We start from the raw sequence: 17,011 nt of genomic DNA on the forward strand, positions 1-17,011 counted from the left end.
TCTTTAGCTAAAGGCTACATCCTTTAGAAACAAGATCATGGCACTTCGCGTGCTATTCTACGAAAAGAATTCTAAAAAGTTTCTTAAATTATTATTATTTTGTATGAATCATATTTGTTTTACCAAAATTTCAAACAGAAGAAAAAAGGGGAAACATCACTGAATTTAAGTAGAAAGATGTGACATCAATGATTTGCATGATATTCAATTTCCCGCATATGCTTTCAATAGGCAGCTGGTTCTGGCTCAAAACAACACTATAAGACTGATCTTCCAAATATTTCTTAAGACAGAATTCTCACAAGCCCTCCATACTAAGAAAGAAAATAGCAACCAATCCTCAGCCACAGAAAATTTACCTAAGGCTGTGTTTAGTTCATCTGACAGATGCTCAAACTACACAATGAAAAAAAATGATGACGAATAGAAGTTGTCGGATATGGGGAACACTCCTGTTACTAATTGCTCTTCTAAGTGAGTATGAACGTTATTTTCAAAAGAAAAGTTATCCTCTTTAATATTTATTACAAGTATACCCAGAGGAGTCAATTCTATGGCTCTCAAAACAGTGTTGGGTGCAACCACAGCGCTAGAATAGTTTTCCAAAAGTCTGTCCCTCATCACAGCTGATCAAACCAACATCCACGAGGAAGCCAACACAAATTATTTTCAGGAAAATACTTCAAGAAACTAATTTTTTAATGCATTCCTGTGCAACAAGTTTTCACGCTAATTTAATTCAGGCGTCTATCATAAAAATGGTTAATTTTTTGCCCAAATATGCAAATGATGATTTGGATTTTAAGCCCGCTAATTCACTTTGAGGATATCCTCGAATGTCAAAATATACGGTCAGGTGTCTCTTCAACTCCAATTAATAACTAAGGTTACTAGCTTAATAACACCATTTCAAGTGTTCTTGTAAAAGAGAACGACAGTTTACTTCGTTTCCTTTTCAATTTCCCTATTATCTTCCGAATATTTGTTATTACTAATTCATTTTCATCTTGCATTTAGTTGAATAAACGAAGCACCGTTGAGCGGAAATGTTCTAACTCACAAATAACATCATTTTATCAATTCAAAGGCTTCACAGCGTAGTTATGAAAACACGTCATCACTCACTCAAGGGCAACCTAAAAAATGGCCCGAAGGAACGCCCTACACTATCAAAATGATAATAATAATAATAATAATAATAATAATAATAATAATAAGTGGATAAATAATTTTTTTTTTACTTTGCGAATTGGTCAGTGACGTCTAGTAGCTTCACGGTGGCTTGTACTTGTTGCAAATAGGAGTTTAATTTTTATAAATTCTTTATATTTATTCACACCATACTGAGATGGTAGATAATATGAAAGTTCTACCCTAAATTTATTCAACAATCTCATGAATCTGTTTTTTTTTTCTGGCGGGGGAGGGGGAAGGTGCTCAGTGAACTATTGTTTATTACATATTAGATGATTATTATAATTATCTTAATTTATCATTAGCATTATTTTTTTCAGGCTTTTGGGTGCTCAGTAAGACATGCAACCACAATGTGTACAGATTGGATAATGCTAATAAGGATTATTCTTGCCATCTGCTCCGGTGCAACGCCTATTCTTGTACTTGCCATGGGAACGAATGCAAAGAAACGTTCACAAGTCGGTGTGTAATGGTTCTGAACTGTAGCAGAAGAGACTGTAAAAAAACGCGCGTACATACACTGAACTTCACGGGGGAACAATGCAGAGAACAAAATTTTAACGCTATTGATTGTGCGCAGAACTGCTACGCCGTCAAATCGAAAGATAATTGCTGCTGGTGCACAAAATGTTTAAGAGCCTTCTGCAGCTCTTCCAATTCTTACAGGTCGAATTTCATTTCGTCTGCTCCGTCAACGGCAAGTCAAGGTTTGGCGACTCCAGTTTTAACAGTACAGCGAAAAGATAACTCTCATTCTTGGTGTGAGTAAACTTAACAAAGTAAATCTGTTTTTTCACGATTGAATTTTAATGAATCTTTAGATAAAATAGTACTTTCTTCATTATTCATATTTCAAATTCCTTGCGCTTTATCATTGCTTTTCAATTTTACTTAAATGTTGTTTTGACAGCTAACTTTTACTTTAATATACAGATCAATTGCAGTCATCGTCGGCATCACCATTATCGTTACTTTCACCATCACCATTATCATCATCTTCATCTGGAGCAGAAGCGTCCGGGACAGCAGATTCGGAATCGGTATCAACAAAGTCATCAGCATCTTCATCATCACCAGCAGCAGCATTGTCGTCTCCGCCATCGTTGACTACGACATCTATGTTGGAAGTACTTAAGAATCTGGTATGTTTCGTAATTTCTCCTTTTTTCTTTTGTAATAATAATTCTCATAGTTTCTGCCATTTCTCAACGCTTTTGTCTTTCTTTACCACAGGCAAATGGTTCTGTTTCTAAACTTAGTGAAATAGATAGTAGAAGAAATAACTCTTTGAAGGTATGAATGAATCCTTATAACAAGATTAATAGTAGATATGAAATGTGCGGTAATTAAAAGGAGTTACATATGCAACGCTACGGTTCGTAAGCTGCAAAAGTGTTCTAGACAAGGGAAAAAGCACGACAATCCAGTGTTTTACTAGCATCACGAAAATTTAAAGTAAGAAAGTATATCTTCTCTAAAGAAGAGTGGCTCATTCGCTGAAATGATGTTTCAGTTGAAACGCTTCTTTTTTAAACATGCGATATCAAATCAGTTCAGGTCCTATGATGCACGCTTTTGTTTTCTTATTTTGATGACGTTCGACGTGATTAAAGTTAACTTTTTGGTCATTAAAGGAGGCTATGCGTGTATTTAAAGACTTCATCGATAATTTTCGCAACATCACGACACCCAATAAAGGCCAACTTAATGATGGAGGATATGAGACAAGAAGAGAATCCATCTTTAAGGTGGCAGTCGCCTTCGAGGAATTTGCCCTTAATTATGGTAAATACCATCTGAATGGAACGAATCCTTCTACAACGATCACAAGCCGAACAATGGGTGAGTTAATACTTTTTTATTAGTAACTAACCTACTGACCAATTGTCTAACTGAAGGAAGCAGTCGAATGCGCATAAAAATCGTCTGGTTTGATGCACGTAGGTGCACGAAGAATGGTAAGGCCCGGCTGACGAGAAGTGATATTCGTTTGGTTAATAGGTTGTTTCAATTTCCTCTTTTGAGCATGTGAGTATGATCTCATAACAATAATACGCTTCAAATAAATCAGAATGGCATTTGAGAAATCATTGTGTAGTACCGTGTACATACCTTCAAGAAAGAGATCCGCATATGCTTCTGTCATCTCCTTCAATTCCAATCATCAGCTAACATCTTCTCATTCTTGTAACAGTTCTGGGTGTTCAACTTGGCTACCGTCAGAATGCAACTGACTTCTTCCTCAAGGAAGAAGAATGGCAAGTCAGCATTAATATATCCTCGGATGATTTTTCTGAAAAAGGTTTGCGTTAACCACACTTTCAACTTTAAATTATAGAATGGCATTTTTTCACTTTAATATTTGCTCTAATATTTAGATCTCGGGAATTTTCGTGTTCAATCATTAACTATTTCAAAACATCTAGCAAAGTACGTGCACCCCGAATGGTCAAAAACCTTTCGTTCAATGATTGCACAGGTAAAGCCATAGAGAATTTAAATTTATATCATAGAAGCCAAGTACCGCATATTCTATCGTTAAACCGACGTGATGACCCTAGTAGGAAGCTTTTTGAGTGTTCTGCCAAAATCCTAAGTAGAATGTTTCGCCGTTTAACCAGTAGAAGGAAGGGTCAATTGATAGAATGAATGATAATAGGCACGCACAACGTTTCTATATATATATATATATATATATATATATATATTTTTTTTTTTTTGGTTTTTTTTTTTTGATGTCATAGGAAAGTAAGAAATAACAAAAGCATTTTAGTTGATCTATGCCAGTGTAGTCTCGGGTTCAAATAGCTTATGCGGAGTGGTAAAGGAGCAATGATGTTGCGTTAGCCAGTTGGGTGATCAAATGCCGAAGTAAGTGGGTCAAACAAATTATTGTGCTCGAAAATTGTTTGGTCTTTGAAAAAATTTTGGTCCATATTGTATTATAACTTAAACACTTCTTTGGTGAAAGAAAGCGGATGGGAACTTGATACATCACCATTTCGAATATGTTTATACTGAGACTAACTCCATCGTTTGGCGTTACAAGGACTTTTTCCACATTTTGATTAACAATATTGTTTTCTTTATAGGGTCAGTGATTGTAGGGTGTGTGTACAAAGATCTTCATGAATTACTGCTGAGAAATCAATCTACTGGGGAAAAACCTTACACCTCTAGGTGACGTTAAACGATAAAATTTTTAAGAATTGTGCTTAGCGTACATGTATTGAATTATACGGCATGCCATATCAAATTTAACCAATCAAGATAGGGAGAACCCTACCAAGCGATGTAATAAGAACCCCAATAATGAATAAAGAAGGCCACGAGCAATGTCCATTTTTAAGCTCATTTGGAGAAATTTCTTGACGGTTAAGTTTTCTTTATCACACAGTAAACTCTAAAAATCATAAGAGAAGTTAGTTTTCATTATCACCGTTTTATATCAGAGATAAAAATGACATAAAGTATGCTACATGCAGTTATATGTAAATGCACTCTAATGGTTTGAAAACTTGATAGCATAGAACAATATTTCCTCTACAGGTATGTTAACACCAGAATAATGACTGCAGCGATGAATCCTAAACCTGAAAAATTACGACGAGATGTAATCTTGAATTTCAAAAACCTACAGGTAACGGCAAGAACGCTGAAAGATGAGCTCGTTCCCTTTGTGCTCTGCTGGATCAATTTGATCGAAATACATGTAAAATATATTTTCAGGTCGTTGAAGAAGAGAAGCATTGCATGTTTTGGAGTGGTTTAGAAAATAGGTAAATACAAAGATATTATAAAATACGCTTTGGAACTCCGGATCCGTCTTTTTCGCTTAGTCCGAAACTGAGTATAAAACTTAGAGATATCAGTTAAAGCCTCATTTGCGAGGAGGATAGTCCTGATTTTTCATATTAGAATCACCGTCATGAAAGGTTATGAAATACCAGAACAAAGGCAGTCAACACCGATTAGTGTTTTAAGCCCCGAGGTTTTTGAATTTATATGTTATTCACCGAATAACATATAACCAATCAGATTGCCGGATTTGTTACCGTTCCCTCTGAGAAAGAAAAATCTTTACTGTGATTTCTTATATTGTAATATTCCTTTGTTTTAGTCCGGAAGGGTTTTCAGAAGAGGGTTGTCATGTGGATCATTCGAAGAGCAACTCAGAAGAAACAATTTGCAGCTGCAATCATTTGACTCAATTCGCTGTCTTAGTTGACTTCAGCGGCGGCACAAAGGTAGTTTTATTATTATTAATATTATGATTATCATTATTATTATTATTATTATTATTATCATCATCATTGTTTTTGCCTTGCTTCCAAACTAGAAATGGGTCCGTGTGGTCAATCAAAGTATTACCTTCTTTTTCGTTTGTTTTTGACGCAGCTTTCTGAGAACGACGTAGCTGTTCTGGAGATCATCACATACGCAGGGTTAAGCCTCTCCATCATCGGAATACTTTCGACAATAACCTTATATTCTTTCCTCACGTAAGTTTTGTAATCAAACGATCAGCGGAGAACATCCTGAAATACCGTGGAAGATGTATTGAATAAATCAGGGCAGTGCAATGTCCGTAACACCCCCTCCCCCCCGCCCAAAAAAGAAAATTAATAATAATAATAACGAAAATGTCTTGGTGCTAATTAGAAACTAAATCCGTACCCCTTGTTTTGGACATCACTCGTGACTGTCCAAGTTCATCTGCCTATATACTGTCTCTCGCTTTCACTCATGCTTTTGTCTCTTTGTTTTTTTTTGTTTGTGTGTGCGTGTGTTGTGTGTGTGTTGTTGTTGTTGTTGCTGTACATATCTTGGTTTTAACAGAGATCTTCGTCAACCTCTGTCTCAAATACGCGTAAGTCTTGCTGTGGCTTTAGGAGCTGGACAAATATGTTTTTTCGCTGGTATAAATGCCACAGAGATCAAGGTAAGCGGTTTTTCCCATTATTTATATGAAATTAAAGATATCATGATCGAACAAAGCATTGAAATGACATAGATTCTGCTGTTTTCTTTACGTATCTGTGCAGGCTGTGTGTGTCATAGTAGCAGCTATTATGCAGTATTTTCTGATGGCCGCTTTCTGTTGGATGCTGGTCGAGGGAATTTATCTCTACCTGTTTGTTGTAAAAGTTTATAACATCAACGACAAGATGCGCATATATCACGTCATGTCATGGGGTATTTTGCTTATACAGCTGAACTTACAATATACTGTGAGTTTCATTTTTGGCTAATTTAATTTTAATTTTTGAGTCGCCTTGATTGGTTTGTCATTTCCTGATAGGTTTTCCCTTAGTTATGGTGGCCATTTCACTGTCGATCGCTGCTGGAAAAGAAGGGATACAGGGTTATACCAGCGACAAATTGTAAGAGACGTATATTTTTTTGTCTTTTTTCTCCTCTATTTTTTCTCTCCCTAAAATGTAAAATATTTTGGGTGAATTTTTGATGTTTCTTTTAATTTGCTTTTTCACTTCCATTAACTTTATCTTAAAGTCCTTCTCGTAACATTTATCCTTTCGGGAAAGCTTTTTCATATTGGTTTCTTTCTTTATGCAAGGTTTCTGTAATTTAATCCTCGTGTTTCCTTATTCCCTTTTTTTTCTCCAAAATCTTCCCTTCTGATCTGCGCCTTATCATGTTATCATCATATTATTGAACATCTTTAAATGCATTTTTTAACATAATATAAACAACGGTGTTATGCAAGAATTTCAGTCCTGAGAAAAGCCTTAACAACAAATGTGGAAAAGTATCATTATTTTTCCACGTGTGTTTGATATCGCCGATCAGCTGCTGACACGTCAGTCGCCTTTTGCACCCCTCGGCCAGGTTGATGAATGAACTGCGAAGCCTTTACCATTCTCAATCAATCAATAATTATTTTGTTTATATGATAAAAAATGATACATGGTTACTTTCAGATATGAAATTTCTCTTCTCGTGTTCAACTCGACACCTCACTCGTGAGCTATCCAATTAAACACTCGAAGAGAAATTTCATATCTTCGCGCGCCCATGCATTTTTCGTTATGTAATTTCTTACGAATTCCTTTGACTTCAGATCTTATGCTTACAATTTTTGTTGTTGTCTTTGTTATCTTTCCCCTTTTAAGTTGTTGGATATCCTCAGCGAACAACTTGATATGGATATTTGTCACATTTGTGATTACAATTGAAGTGGTAAGTTTCTGTTTCAGTTTATTCATATCGGTGATTATGATATAAGACTTGAAATTTGTAATAGCCATACCTCAATACAAACTTTTAATTTATCCTCCTCTTCTTTCAGATCAACATTTTGATACTCACACGCGTCATAAGGGAGATGACCAGAATGCAGCAAACAGGAGACAAGCAAAGTCAGCAATTACGGTGAGAAAGAGCTCTAAAGAGCGTTAAAAAAAAAAAAAAAAAGGAGTACGTCTTACTTCCTCCGAAGCTTGTTGATATTAATTAGTTAAGAGAAAGTATAGGTTCCAAAAATTTTTGTGAGGTTCAGTAAGCAATCAATTAACCAGCAAATTTTCGTCCTATAGAGTTGGCATTAGAGCATGTGTTGTGATGATCCCCCTGTTGGGTGTCACGTGGTTATTTGGTCTTCTGTCGCCATTACACAAAGCTTTTTCCTACATTTTTACCATCCTCAACTCTACTCAAGTGAGTATCAAATACTATGATTTTTTAGTTTCATACGTGAAATCATCCATATTGAGTGTCCAGATTACTTTATAACTATAAATTTTATGATGGTGATAGAATATTTGTTAATATAAAACAGACAAAAGAGAATAACAATTAAAAGATAACAAAAAAGGATGTCACTGTTTATGTGATTTTTTGCTAGAGAAGACATAATTTTATTCTTTTTGATGTTATTTGGGGCTTTTAGAGAAAAAAAAAAACCTCGATATATTTACCCCTGGTCGCAATCACAAAACGAAATTGGTCTGAAAAACATTTTTTTTTTTCGTCTAAGGGTTTCCTGATTTTCGTTCTTCACTGTGTGCGAAACAGCCAGGTAAGTTTTAAAACTTGAGGTTTTAAAACTTGAATATACCTTGAATGTGGTTCTTTTTCTTACTTTCTATGTCTATCGATGCCTTTATTTGTTTACTTTGCTTGTCTATCTGCAGATTAGAGAGCGATTCAAACGGAAGGTGAACACGGTTTTCCCATCTACAAACAATGGAAACTCCACAAAGAAGAGCTCACAGGTTAATCCAAGTGGTGTCGGTGATACATGGGTAGCTGAATTGCAGTCTTTTGATGAATTTGAGCTGGAAAAACACTCGGCTTGAAGAGCTAGATTCAACACGGACCAAGCATGAAACTCCATTGTTTAATTGTTTAATTTGATTTTTAAGCTTAGTTGGTCAATCGCAGTTGCTCATTTTTCGATCTTTCAGGAAGATTTCGGCCGTTCCAATCGAGGCATTAGCTTCGTGAATAAGTCATACTTAAGGTGTCACTTACTACGATAATAGGGTAACTTTCCGAAGGTAGTAGCGTTTAATGTAAGCTAGATGCAAGAACTGTTCTAGCTTTTTTTCCTTTAGATTAGGAGTACGTAATTTTTAGACTATCGTATCTACTTAGGGAAAGTTTGCCTTAGCTGCAATCTAAATTTCTTTTCAGTAACTATCTCCTAGGCTGGCTGTCGATCACTGTTAGAATACAAAACAGTCTGTTCTAGCTTTTTTTTTGTTTAAATTAAGAGTAAATGATTTTTAGACTATCGTACGTAATTGGGGAAATTTTGCCTTAGCTGCAAACTAAATTGCTTTTAAGTATCTAACTTATAGGCTGGCTGTCGATCGCTGTTAGAATTCAAAATAGTCTGTCTCTCAAATGATGGTTTCTTCGTTCTATCAATGATTTCTCCCTATTATTTCCTATTATTTAGTTGAAATGTTGCGGTCATGCAGTCAATACTGAAGTGTCTTTAAACAGTCCTACACTTTATTATGATACACATTTTTATGAAATTTAGCGCACAATTTTATACTAATATTTCACGATAGCGTCACCCTTTTTATATTATTTGAGCAGTTAAATTACCAGTAAAGTCGCAAATACTATTTGCTTTTGTAATAGTAGCGGTTAAGGCTAACTTTTAAACTTCTCAAATTGATTAAACGCAGCGGATTCAATGGATTAAAATTTGCGAATTAATGGGAAAAAATGGAACCGACGTCTTCGGGAAAAATGCACCTGAGCAAGAAATGCCTTGAGTTTATCTTACGTGGAGGAATGTTGTAAACGTGAAAAAAACAAAATGGCTTTTCGTCAGACTTGTTTTCCGAAAAATATCCATTTCAACCTCCACCCCCCCTCCCCCTCTTCCCCTCTTCCTCTGTCCCGCCCCTCGGCCCTTCATAGTGTTTAGATGAGGATATGTAAACACTGCAAAAATAATTTTTCACCTTAGTGTGATACGAATTGCAGACAGGTGCAATTTACAGTACTGTGCAAAAGTAATGTAAATGAAGACTTTCGAATATAGCGCTTTCTTTTACAGATAAATTAGGAGGGGGTGGGGTGGGGGATGCAGACATCCTATGTGTCTATGTCTCATTTCTCCTCTCGCAACGTTAGAAAAAGGATAGATGAGATTTCAGAGCTATCTCGCGATTATCTTAAGGAAATCTCCATCTAGAGAGATATAGGTACAACAATATATCGAGGAACCTACGACATTCGTCGTTCTTTGGCGAGATACACATTTTTGATGTCTCGTTAATTTGTAAATAAATCGCCTCAGTCCGATGATTGTCGCCGCTTAGAGACTGTCCAAAAAGGGAACATTTGGCACAAAGGTAAAGCTTTGAGGGAAGATGTGAACAATACCCCTCATAATTTTTCATATTCCGCGTCCATAGCATATTGTCTTGACTTTTTTTACAGTCCTGACCAGCGTTAACGAACGAATAGGTGGGTTTAAAATCTAAATGTCCCTGAGAAAGTATTGACTACTCGCCCATTTTGTATGTCTCAGTGGTATTTCCCAATTGGTCTGCTCGGCATACCTCGGAATTCCAGACTAATGTATCCAAAAGAAAAATACAATACAAACAGTACACCTAACTACTCCTGGTGAAGAGCGTCGTAAAAAGGTAAAGTATGGTAGCACAGTCATTTGAGCTTTGCGAATCGATTGAAATTAGAAACTTCCTCGAAATAAAACCGTATTTGTTCGGTGTTAGCTTGTGTTATGCTACTGCTCTTAAATCATCGAGATGGTTTCTTAAATAGCTAAATAAACAAAGATTCCCAGTGGCTAATGGTCGACCGCAAGACTGAAAATTTGCAATCGATAACAAAAATTTACTCTCTTGAGCTTGACTCTATATAACTATTTAACATTTTAGTCCACTCTATTCTTTTAAGAGAATAATAAGGAATGTAGTGAAGCAATTTGTTACGATGTTAATCGATAATTTTGCTATGCTTGTTTTAAATATGTGCAAAGTCTAAGTTCTTTAGATTAAATTTGAACGGAGACAAGACGTCAAAAATTTACATGACATTCAACTTCCTGTGTAATAAATTTGCAACAGAACGCTGATTTTGTTCAAAACAACACACGCTGGAAGCTTGTTCTTTTGCCATGAGACTGATCTGGAAAAATATTTTTCCAAACGGGAATTGCTAACAACCTGATACTGCCAGAAGGAATTTTAACCTGATATTCTGCTCATAAAAATTTGGGGAAAAAAGATCAGAACTGTTCGAGTGTAAAGCTGAGAGAAACGTAACCCAAACAGTAAAGAGAAATGTTAGCGAAAGCTTGTCAGATTTGGGGAATCGTCCTATTTTCAGTAACTTTATTGAGTGAGTACCAAAGTTCTTTCTAAATCATAAAATTTTGTTCAGTTTATTAGTATCACAAGCATACTCCAAAAAGAATAACTTCTTCAGAGTTCTCGAGAACGATTCGACCTTGTTGCTCTCCCAAAGGCACTCGCGGGAAAATACGGCAGCAGACAGCGATAGCATCTTTTAAATTTTCTTGTTCCTGTAAAACGAGGGCATACTTTTAGAAGCAGGTATATAATTATTACTGAACTATAGATAACGCTTGTTAGGTATAGGCTTAATCGAACTTAATTAGTTTTGAGGTGTAACTCTTACGCGGCAATGTAAATAAAGAAGGTTTATTTTCAGCCCGGTGAATAAGATTAAAGATATCGATTCTCTGTAATGACTAAGAAAACGCATGCATAAGAGAAATCCTATCTAAACTACCTTTAAGAAACATCACGATTTAAGACCCCTTGAAAATCAAAAAGAAAAATGGAATATTAACCTCCATCCTATCTTTCCCATCTAAATTTTTAGTCTTTATCGCATTGTTGATTCATCAAGTTGACATAGTTAAACAGAGAAAGTTTTCATCGTAATTCTTCTCGCCATAAGTTTCTAAATTGGGCAGGAAAATCCATCGTGATTATACTTCAGAAATTAATCCCATAGGAGCCATCTACTAGGCAACCCCCCCTCCCTTAAAAAAAGGAATAAAAAATATATTTTTGTCATAGAATCATCTCGACACACTTTAAAAAAACGTGGAGACATTTCCCGTTACCTGTCTCAACGTAAGAGTTGGAGTTTATTCAAGAATAACTGCTCCTGCCCGTGCACTATCTAATTTCCTGAAGTAATGATAAAAATAATGATAATAATAATTAAATGAAATAGTAATAATGAGAATTACAGATGAGTTCAATACGTGAACTGCGCCAGATATATTGTATTTTTCTGCATCTCTTAAATTTTGTTTATTCAGAGAGTAAAGTATTATGCCATATGTTTTCCTTTTAAAGAGCGAATTTGCATTTCCATTTTTTTGTGAAATCGGATAACACTAACATGATGGCATTCTTGCAGCGAAAGAAAAAAAAAGTAGGAAGCCAAGAAAAATGCCCGCTCTAGCGTAGTTTGCTGGCTAAAAATTATTTTGCACTGGTAATCAGTGCAAGCGAACAGCAGTAAGACTGTTGAGTGTTGCAGGATCTAAAATTTGAAAAATCAACTAGTTTAACTAGTGGCACAGTGAAGTGTATTCAAATCACAATTTACGTCCAAAGTAATAAAAACTTTGAATTGAATCAGTCTCCCTCTCCTTGGGATTTTCTTTGGTTTAGTAAACTTATGGCGGTCTCGGCAAGATCAAATTTGAAGTGTACGTGACGACCCATTTCAATGCTTTAAGTTAATTTATTGAAATTCTCGGCAGTACCATTAAACAATTTATGGTTGTCTCTCTCTCGTCCCAATAAAGAAACATTTAAAAGGAATGCAATTCTGATCAGTAAGGTTTGCTTAGTAAAGAACTGATTAATCTGTCATTTGATTTGGAGAAATTATCGTATCATTCGTCCCGTGTTTATCGCTAATGTTATCTTTTTCTCACAAATTTTACTTTGCCATGATTTTCCAGACTTGACCAAGATAGCTACCCTGCCCCATCGTGTTCGCTGCCATTATTGCCATCACCAAGCTCACCGTCGTCATCGTCACGTTTTCGGTCACCATTTCCATCACCATTACCACCGTCATCGTTATCGTCGTTGTCATCGTCATTGTTAGTATTATTGCCATCTTCGACATCAAGGTTATTGTTAGTATCATCATCATCATCGTCGTTGCCGCCATTATTGCCATCATCAAGATCACTGTCGTCATCGTCACGTTTACAGTCACCATTATCATCATCACACTCATTTCCGTCACTATTACAAGCGTTATCGCTGTCGTCGTTGTCATCGTCATTGTTAGCGTCATCGTCACTTTCGACATCAAGGTCATTGTTAGTGTCATTGTCATCATCGTCGTCCTGGTCATCGTCGTCTCCAAATTTGACTTCTCGGCCAGTGACAATTGAGAGGCTGGTATGAACTGCAATTTCTCTAAATACTTACATTCACTATTTCCATTAAATAAAGCGTTCATTGACATCGTTTTCTTTTCCTAGGCAATTGAATATGTTTCTAAACTTGGTGCGATAGAATTCAAGGGAGAAAGTTCACTGAAGGTATACCTTTGCTTAAATTTTAGTTATCAATCGTTTAACTAAATTGCTTTGTATAGCTTGCGCATTATCTTGAAAGTGACTATCTTTAGATAAACGCGAAAGCGGTCAAAGCTTTAACTTAAAATCGAGAACAGATCGTTTTAAGTGCACTGTGAGAATCTGGTGCAGGCGCATAGTCCACTTTGATATAAAAGCAGATCTGTAACTTATGGTGCCCAAAAGTCTTTTAACTTCTTTTTTGTTGTTGTTTGAAGCTGTTCTTGCCTTTATTTTTATGTTTTGGTTATTTTATGGGATGTGTCAGAAATTGTAACTCAAATTTTCGCTTTCGTTCATACGAGAAGGATTATTTTTTTATTAGAAGCCTCTTTACCTCCACCGACTGTCTTAGTGTGGAAATTCAATTTTTACTGATTTGACATCATTATCAGACATTAAAAATATCTGAAGGTAATGTGACAGGAATAAACAGTATTTCATAACGTTACAGGGGGCAATGCGTTTGTTTAACGACTTCACCAATCAGTATCAGCAGATAACAAGACCTTTCAAGGGCCAACTTGGTGAAGAAGAAGTTAAGAAAGGAACGGCAGCCATCTTTAAGGTAGCAGTCGCATTCGAGAAATTTGTTCTCAACTACAGCAGGTACCACCTGAATAGAACGAAACTGTTAAAGAAGATGACTGACAGTAGAATGGGTGAGTCAAAATGTCGTCTTTTCAGATTTGTGAAATTTGTTGATTAAATAAATAATGACCAACAAAAGACCACCTGGCTGTCTAAAATAATGATTAAGGGGGTAAGTTTCTAAAGAAAGTGTGGTGCTGCGTTGTTGGGAGAGCATAACAGGGTAATTAAGTATTATTTACTGAACTGGTAACGCAAACTGGCCTCCGTAAAGAATTGGCGTTTCGAGTGTTAGCCCTTCGTCATAGCGATTGACGAAGGGCTAACTAAAATAATGGCTAACCCGCAGCCTGGCTTGAAGAAATAAGCTATGCGCGTTACTTCTCAAAGGATGCTCGGAAATAATTTCACGCGCTTTAAATCCTTAAGTCTCCTTTCTTTTGTATTGATATAAATAGATGTAGATAGAAATTTGTAAATCCTTTTTTTTTTTCTATTTGGATGTGAAAAAAAATTCCGACATTTTTATGACGTCTTTAGAATATTACATTTCACCTTTGTCAAATAAAACTGAATCGCTTTAAGACAATAGTGTGGCGTTACCACCAGCACCTTTGTTTGGAAACCTGGCACATCAACTCCGTCCACGCTCCTTTAAATCGTGATGAGGGCGGCTTACTTCCTGACGCCTATTTATACCTTGTCAGAAAAAAAGGGGAAGCTAATTAGTATAAAAGAACTTCTTGTTACAGCGTTTAGATCACCCCTGACGAAGGCATTAGGCAGGAGTGGTCGGAATGTTGAGTCTCTGAATTGAAACTTCTCGGTTACATTAATCAAACCTTTAAATCATGGTAGCATGAAACCATGTCTGAGTGTGGCTCATTTTTTAGACTTCGCATGTATATTCAAATATGCTATAAAATTCTAAAACTGCAGTTACTTTGTTACGGTATAATTCATTCAACAGAAGTAATACTACACTCCTACAAACCCAACTACTTTATCAACCAAAGTGTAATAATTATTACTAAGAAGCTAAGCGACCCTATCTTACCTTAACCTTTTACACATTATAACTTTGATGCCACTGACAAAAAAATAGATGTTTCCTCCAAACCCTTCTGAAATGTGTCATCTTTAAACTAAATCATAATAGCTCTCTCTCAGTATAGTTTTCCAGACAGACAATCACGACCGGAAACAACAGCTACTTCTCTTAAATGACTAGATATAAATCTACAACGTATTGTAAAACTTTTCAGAAGCTTACAATTCAGCTAGTCTGGTAGAATTAAATCATGATTACATATAACCTGAGAGAAAGTTCTGGAACGTTCCATGCTAAGTCATCAGAAGGCTGGAGCATCCATGTCACAATAACAAGCCATTCTAGAAATCTCTAGAATCTACTTGTTACAGTCATTGTTTATTACATTTCTGTCTTATCTTTTCCTTCCTCCGACAGTTGTACGTATGAAGATTGGCTACCAGAATGATCCGAATAACTTCCTTCTCGAGGAAGAAGAATGGCAAACCAGCATTAACATTTCCTCTGCAAACTTTGCCAAGAATGGTAGACACCATTTAATCTCAAAATTGTGCAATGCCATTTTGCTACCGATTAATGCTTCATTTCTGTAGTGCTTCTACGAAGTCTTTCGCATTTTGACTTTGAAATTGCTTTTTCCCTTATCAAAGTGGGTTTGGTGAAACACGTAAAATTTGTCGGTATATTTATGTTTTAGGTCTCAAGAAGTAAAAAAATGACCAAAAAAGGGCATCTTGATTGAAATATTTTATTAAAGTCTGGGAGAAGTAAAAAAATAACCAAAAAGAGTCAGCTTGATTGAAATATTCCAGTAAAGTCTGGGAGAAGAATCTGAGGAAGAATAATAAATGTTGTAATGATGCAGTGTCCAGCATAAAGTAATAGTTGGCTGGGTAAAATACTTGTTTTGGGGGGTCAAATAAATAGCTTTGATCTTAAGATTCTACTTACGTTTCGGTGTTCGAAAAACATATTGAGTTGTATTTTTGAATAACCTCATTTATTATATAGCTGGCAGATTTTGTGGGTTATAAGAAGCGAATCATGTGTTCTGGTTTTTCTTTTATTTTCTTTTCCTTTGGAACGATGTGGTGGAAAAACAAGGTTATATTTGGGGCTAAGGCTTTGTTTTGAATAAGTATGGGGTTACACCAAAGCCTCTCTGCGGTTTGTGTGTCTTTTTTGTTTATTTGTTTTCTCAGGGTCCGTGGTTGTAGGATGTTTGTACAAGGATCTCCATGAACTGCTGCTGACTAAGTAGTCCATTGGGAATGAAACTCACAATTCAAGGTGACCTTAATACGTAATATATTAGAGAATTGGTTCATGCTTAATGTGCGTGCGTTGAGTTGCATGCTATGCTGAGCCATAAAAAAAAAAACACAGCCACTAAATATGCAGGAAACTCAATGTGTAACCGAAGGCATGACGCTTAACCTTGATGCCAGTCATCTTAAAGGAAATTAGAAAGCAGTGCCATTTCCTGTTTCCTGCGACGTTTGACTATCATAATTTTAATAGCTAAATGTGGCGAAGTCCTCAGTGAATAATTTCTATAACATCTAAAAAAATTTTGCAAATGTTTTGGCTATTTGTCAACCTCTAAATCGCACATAGGGCTAAAACATTCCTTTTTTTACCGTTAAATAGTGGAGATAAAAAAGTATACAGAACCTTTTTCTTCATAAAAAATACGGTTTAACAGTTTGGTTTTCAAGACAGATAGCATAACGGCCATGGTGATTTGAAGAGTATAACTTTCTAAACAGGTATGTCAACACCAGGATAACGACCGCGGCTATGGATCCTAAACCGGAAATTTTACAAGATCTCATCTTGAAGTTCAGAAACCTAAAGGTACTTAATTCCTAGAAGACTGAAAAATAACTTCAGTCCTTCTATATTGTGTCGAGTCAATTCAAACGAAATGAAATTTATTTCTAGGTCGTTGAGGAAAAAAAGCATTGCATGTTTTGGAGTGGCTTCAGCAAGAGGTAAAAACATAAAATATCACATTAACTAATTTGTTTTGAAATTAATTTATTCTTTAACATTTAAATTAAGTTATGACCTTCAATTTA

The 17,011-nt window shown here is 35.8% G+C and overlaps 3 protein-coding genes across 3 annotated transcripts in view; all 3 read left to right on the forward strand.

Annotated features, from left to right (window-relative positions):
* LOC149051802 (adhesion G protein-coupled receptor D1-like) overlaps positions 1-17,011 on the forward strand; it is an 86,657-nt gene that overhangs the window by 65,986 nt on the left and 3,660 nt on the right. The window lies entirely within an intron of this gene.
* LOC113667367 (uncharacterized) lies at positions 224-9,400 on the forward strand. The gene is made up of 19 exons (XM_089187437.1): positions 224-474; positions 1,515-1,958; positions 2,131-2,339; positions 2,431-2,490; positions 2,832-3,039; positions 3,392-3,499; positions 4,290-4,377; positions 4,747-4,837; positions 4,927-4,976; positions 5,318-5,444; positions 5,596-5,699; positions 6,037-6,139; positions 6,243-6,393; positions 6,500-6,581; positions 7,332-7,398; positions 7,508-7,590; positions 7,755-7,875; positions 8,195-8,236; positions 8,352-9,400. Exons 1-19 carry the CDS (start codon positions 414-416, stop codon positions 8,514-8,516), a joined length of 2,364 nt encoding a protein of 787 aa, XP_089043563.1. The 5' UTR covers positions 224-413; the 3' UTR covers positions 8,517-9,400.
* On the forward strand, positions 13,749-16,722 carry LOC149051807 (uncharacterized). Its single transcript, XM_089187539.1, has 3 exons — positions 13,749-13,950; positions 15,348-15,455; positions 16,133-16,722. Exons 1-3 carry the CDS (start codon positions 13,749-13,751, stop codon positions 16,189-16,191), a joined length of 369 nt encoding a protein of 122 aa, XP_089043665.1. The 3' UTR covers positions 16,192-16,722.

The sequence above is a fragment of the Pocillopora damicornis genome, chromosome 1 (genome assembly GCF_964200805.1).
Source record: "Pocillopora damicornis chromosome 1, jaPocDami1.2, whole genome shotgun sequence".
In the NCBI taxonomy this organism is placed as follows: Eukaryota; Metazoa; Cnidaria; class Anthozoa; order Scleractinia; family Pocilloporidae; genus Pocillopora; species Pocillopora damicornis.

Excerpts from the sequence above, each read along its gene's own strand:
- LOC113667367 (XM_089187437.1), top strand. The coding sequence starts at position 414 with ATGATGACGAATAGAAGTTGTCGGATATGGGGAACACTCCTGTTACTA. Across the intron at positions 3,040-3,391 it reads GATCACAAGCCGAACAATGG|TTCTGGGTGTTCAACTTGGC; the intron begins GTGAGTTAATAC and ends TTCTTGTAACAG. Across the intron at positions 3,500-4,289 it reads GGATGATTTTTCTGAAAAAG|GGTCAGTGATTGTAGGGTGT; the intron begins GTTTGCGTTAAC and ends TTTTCTTTATAG.
- LOC149051807 (XM_089187539.1), top strand. The coding sequence starts at position 13,749 with ATGCGTTTGTTTAACGACTTCACCAATCAGTATCAGCAGATAACAAGA. Across the intron at positions 13,951-15,347 it reads GATGACTGACAGTAGAATGG|TTGTACGTATGAAGATTGGC; the intron begins GTGAGTCAAAAT and ends TTCCTCCGACAG. Across the intron at positions 15,456-16,132 it reads TGCAAACTTTGCCAAGAATG|GGTCCGTGGTTGTAGGATGT; the intron begins GTAGACACCATT and ends TTGTTTTCTCAG.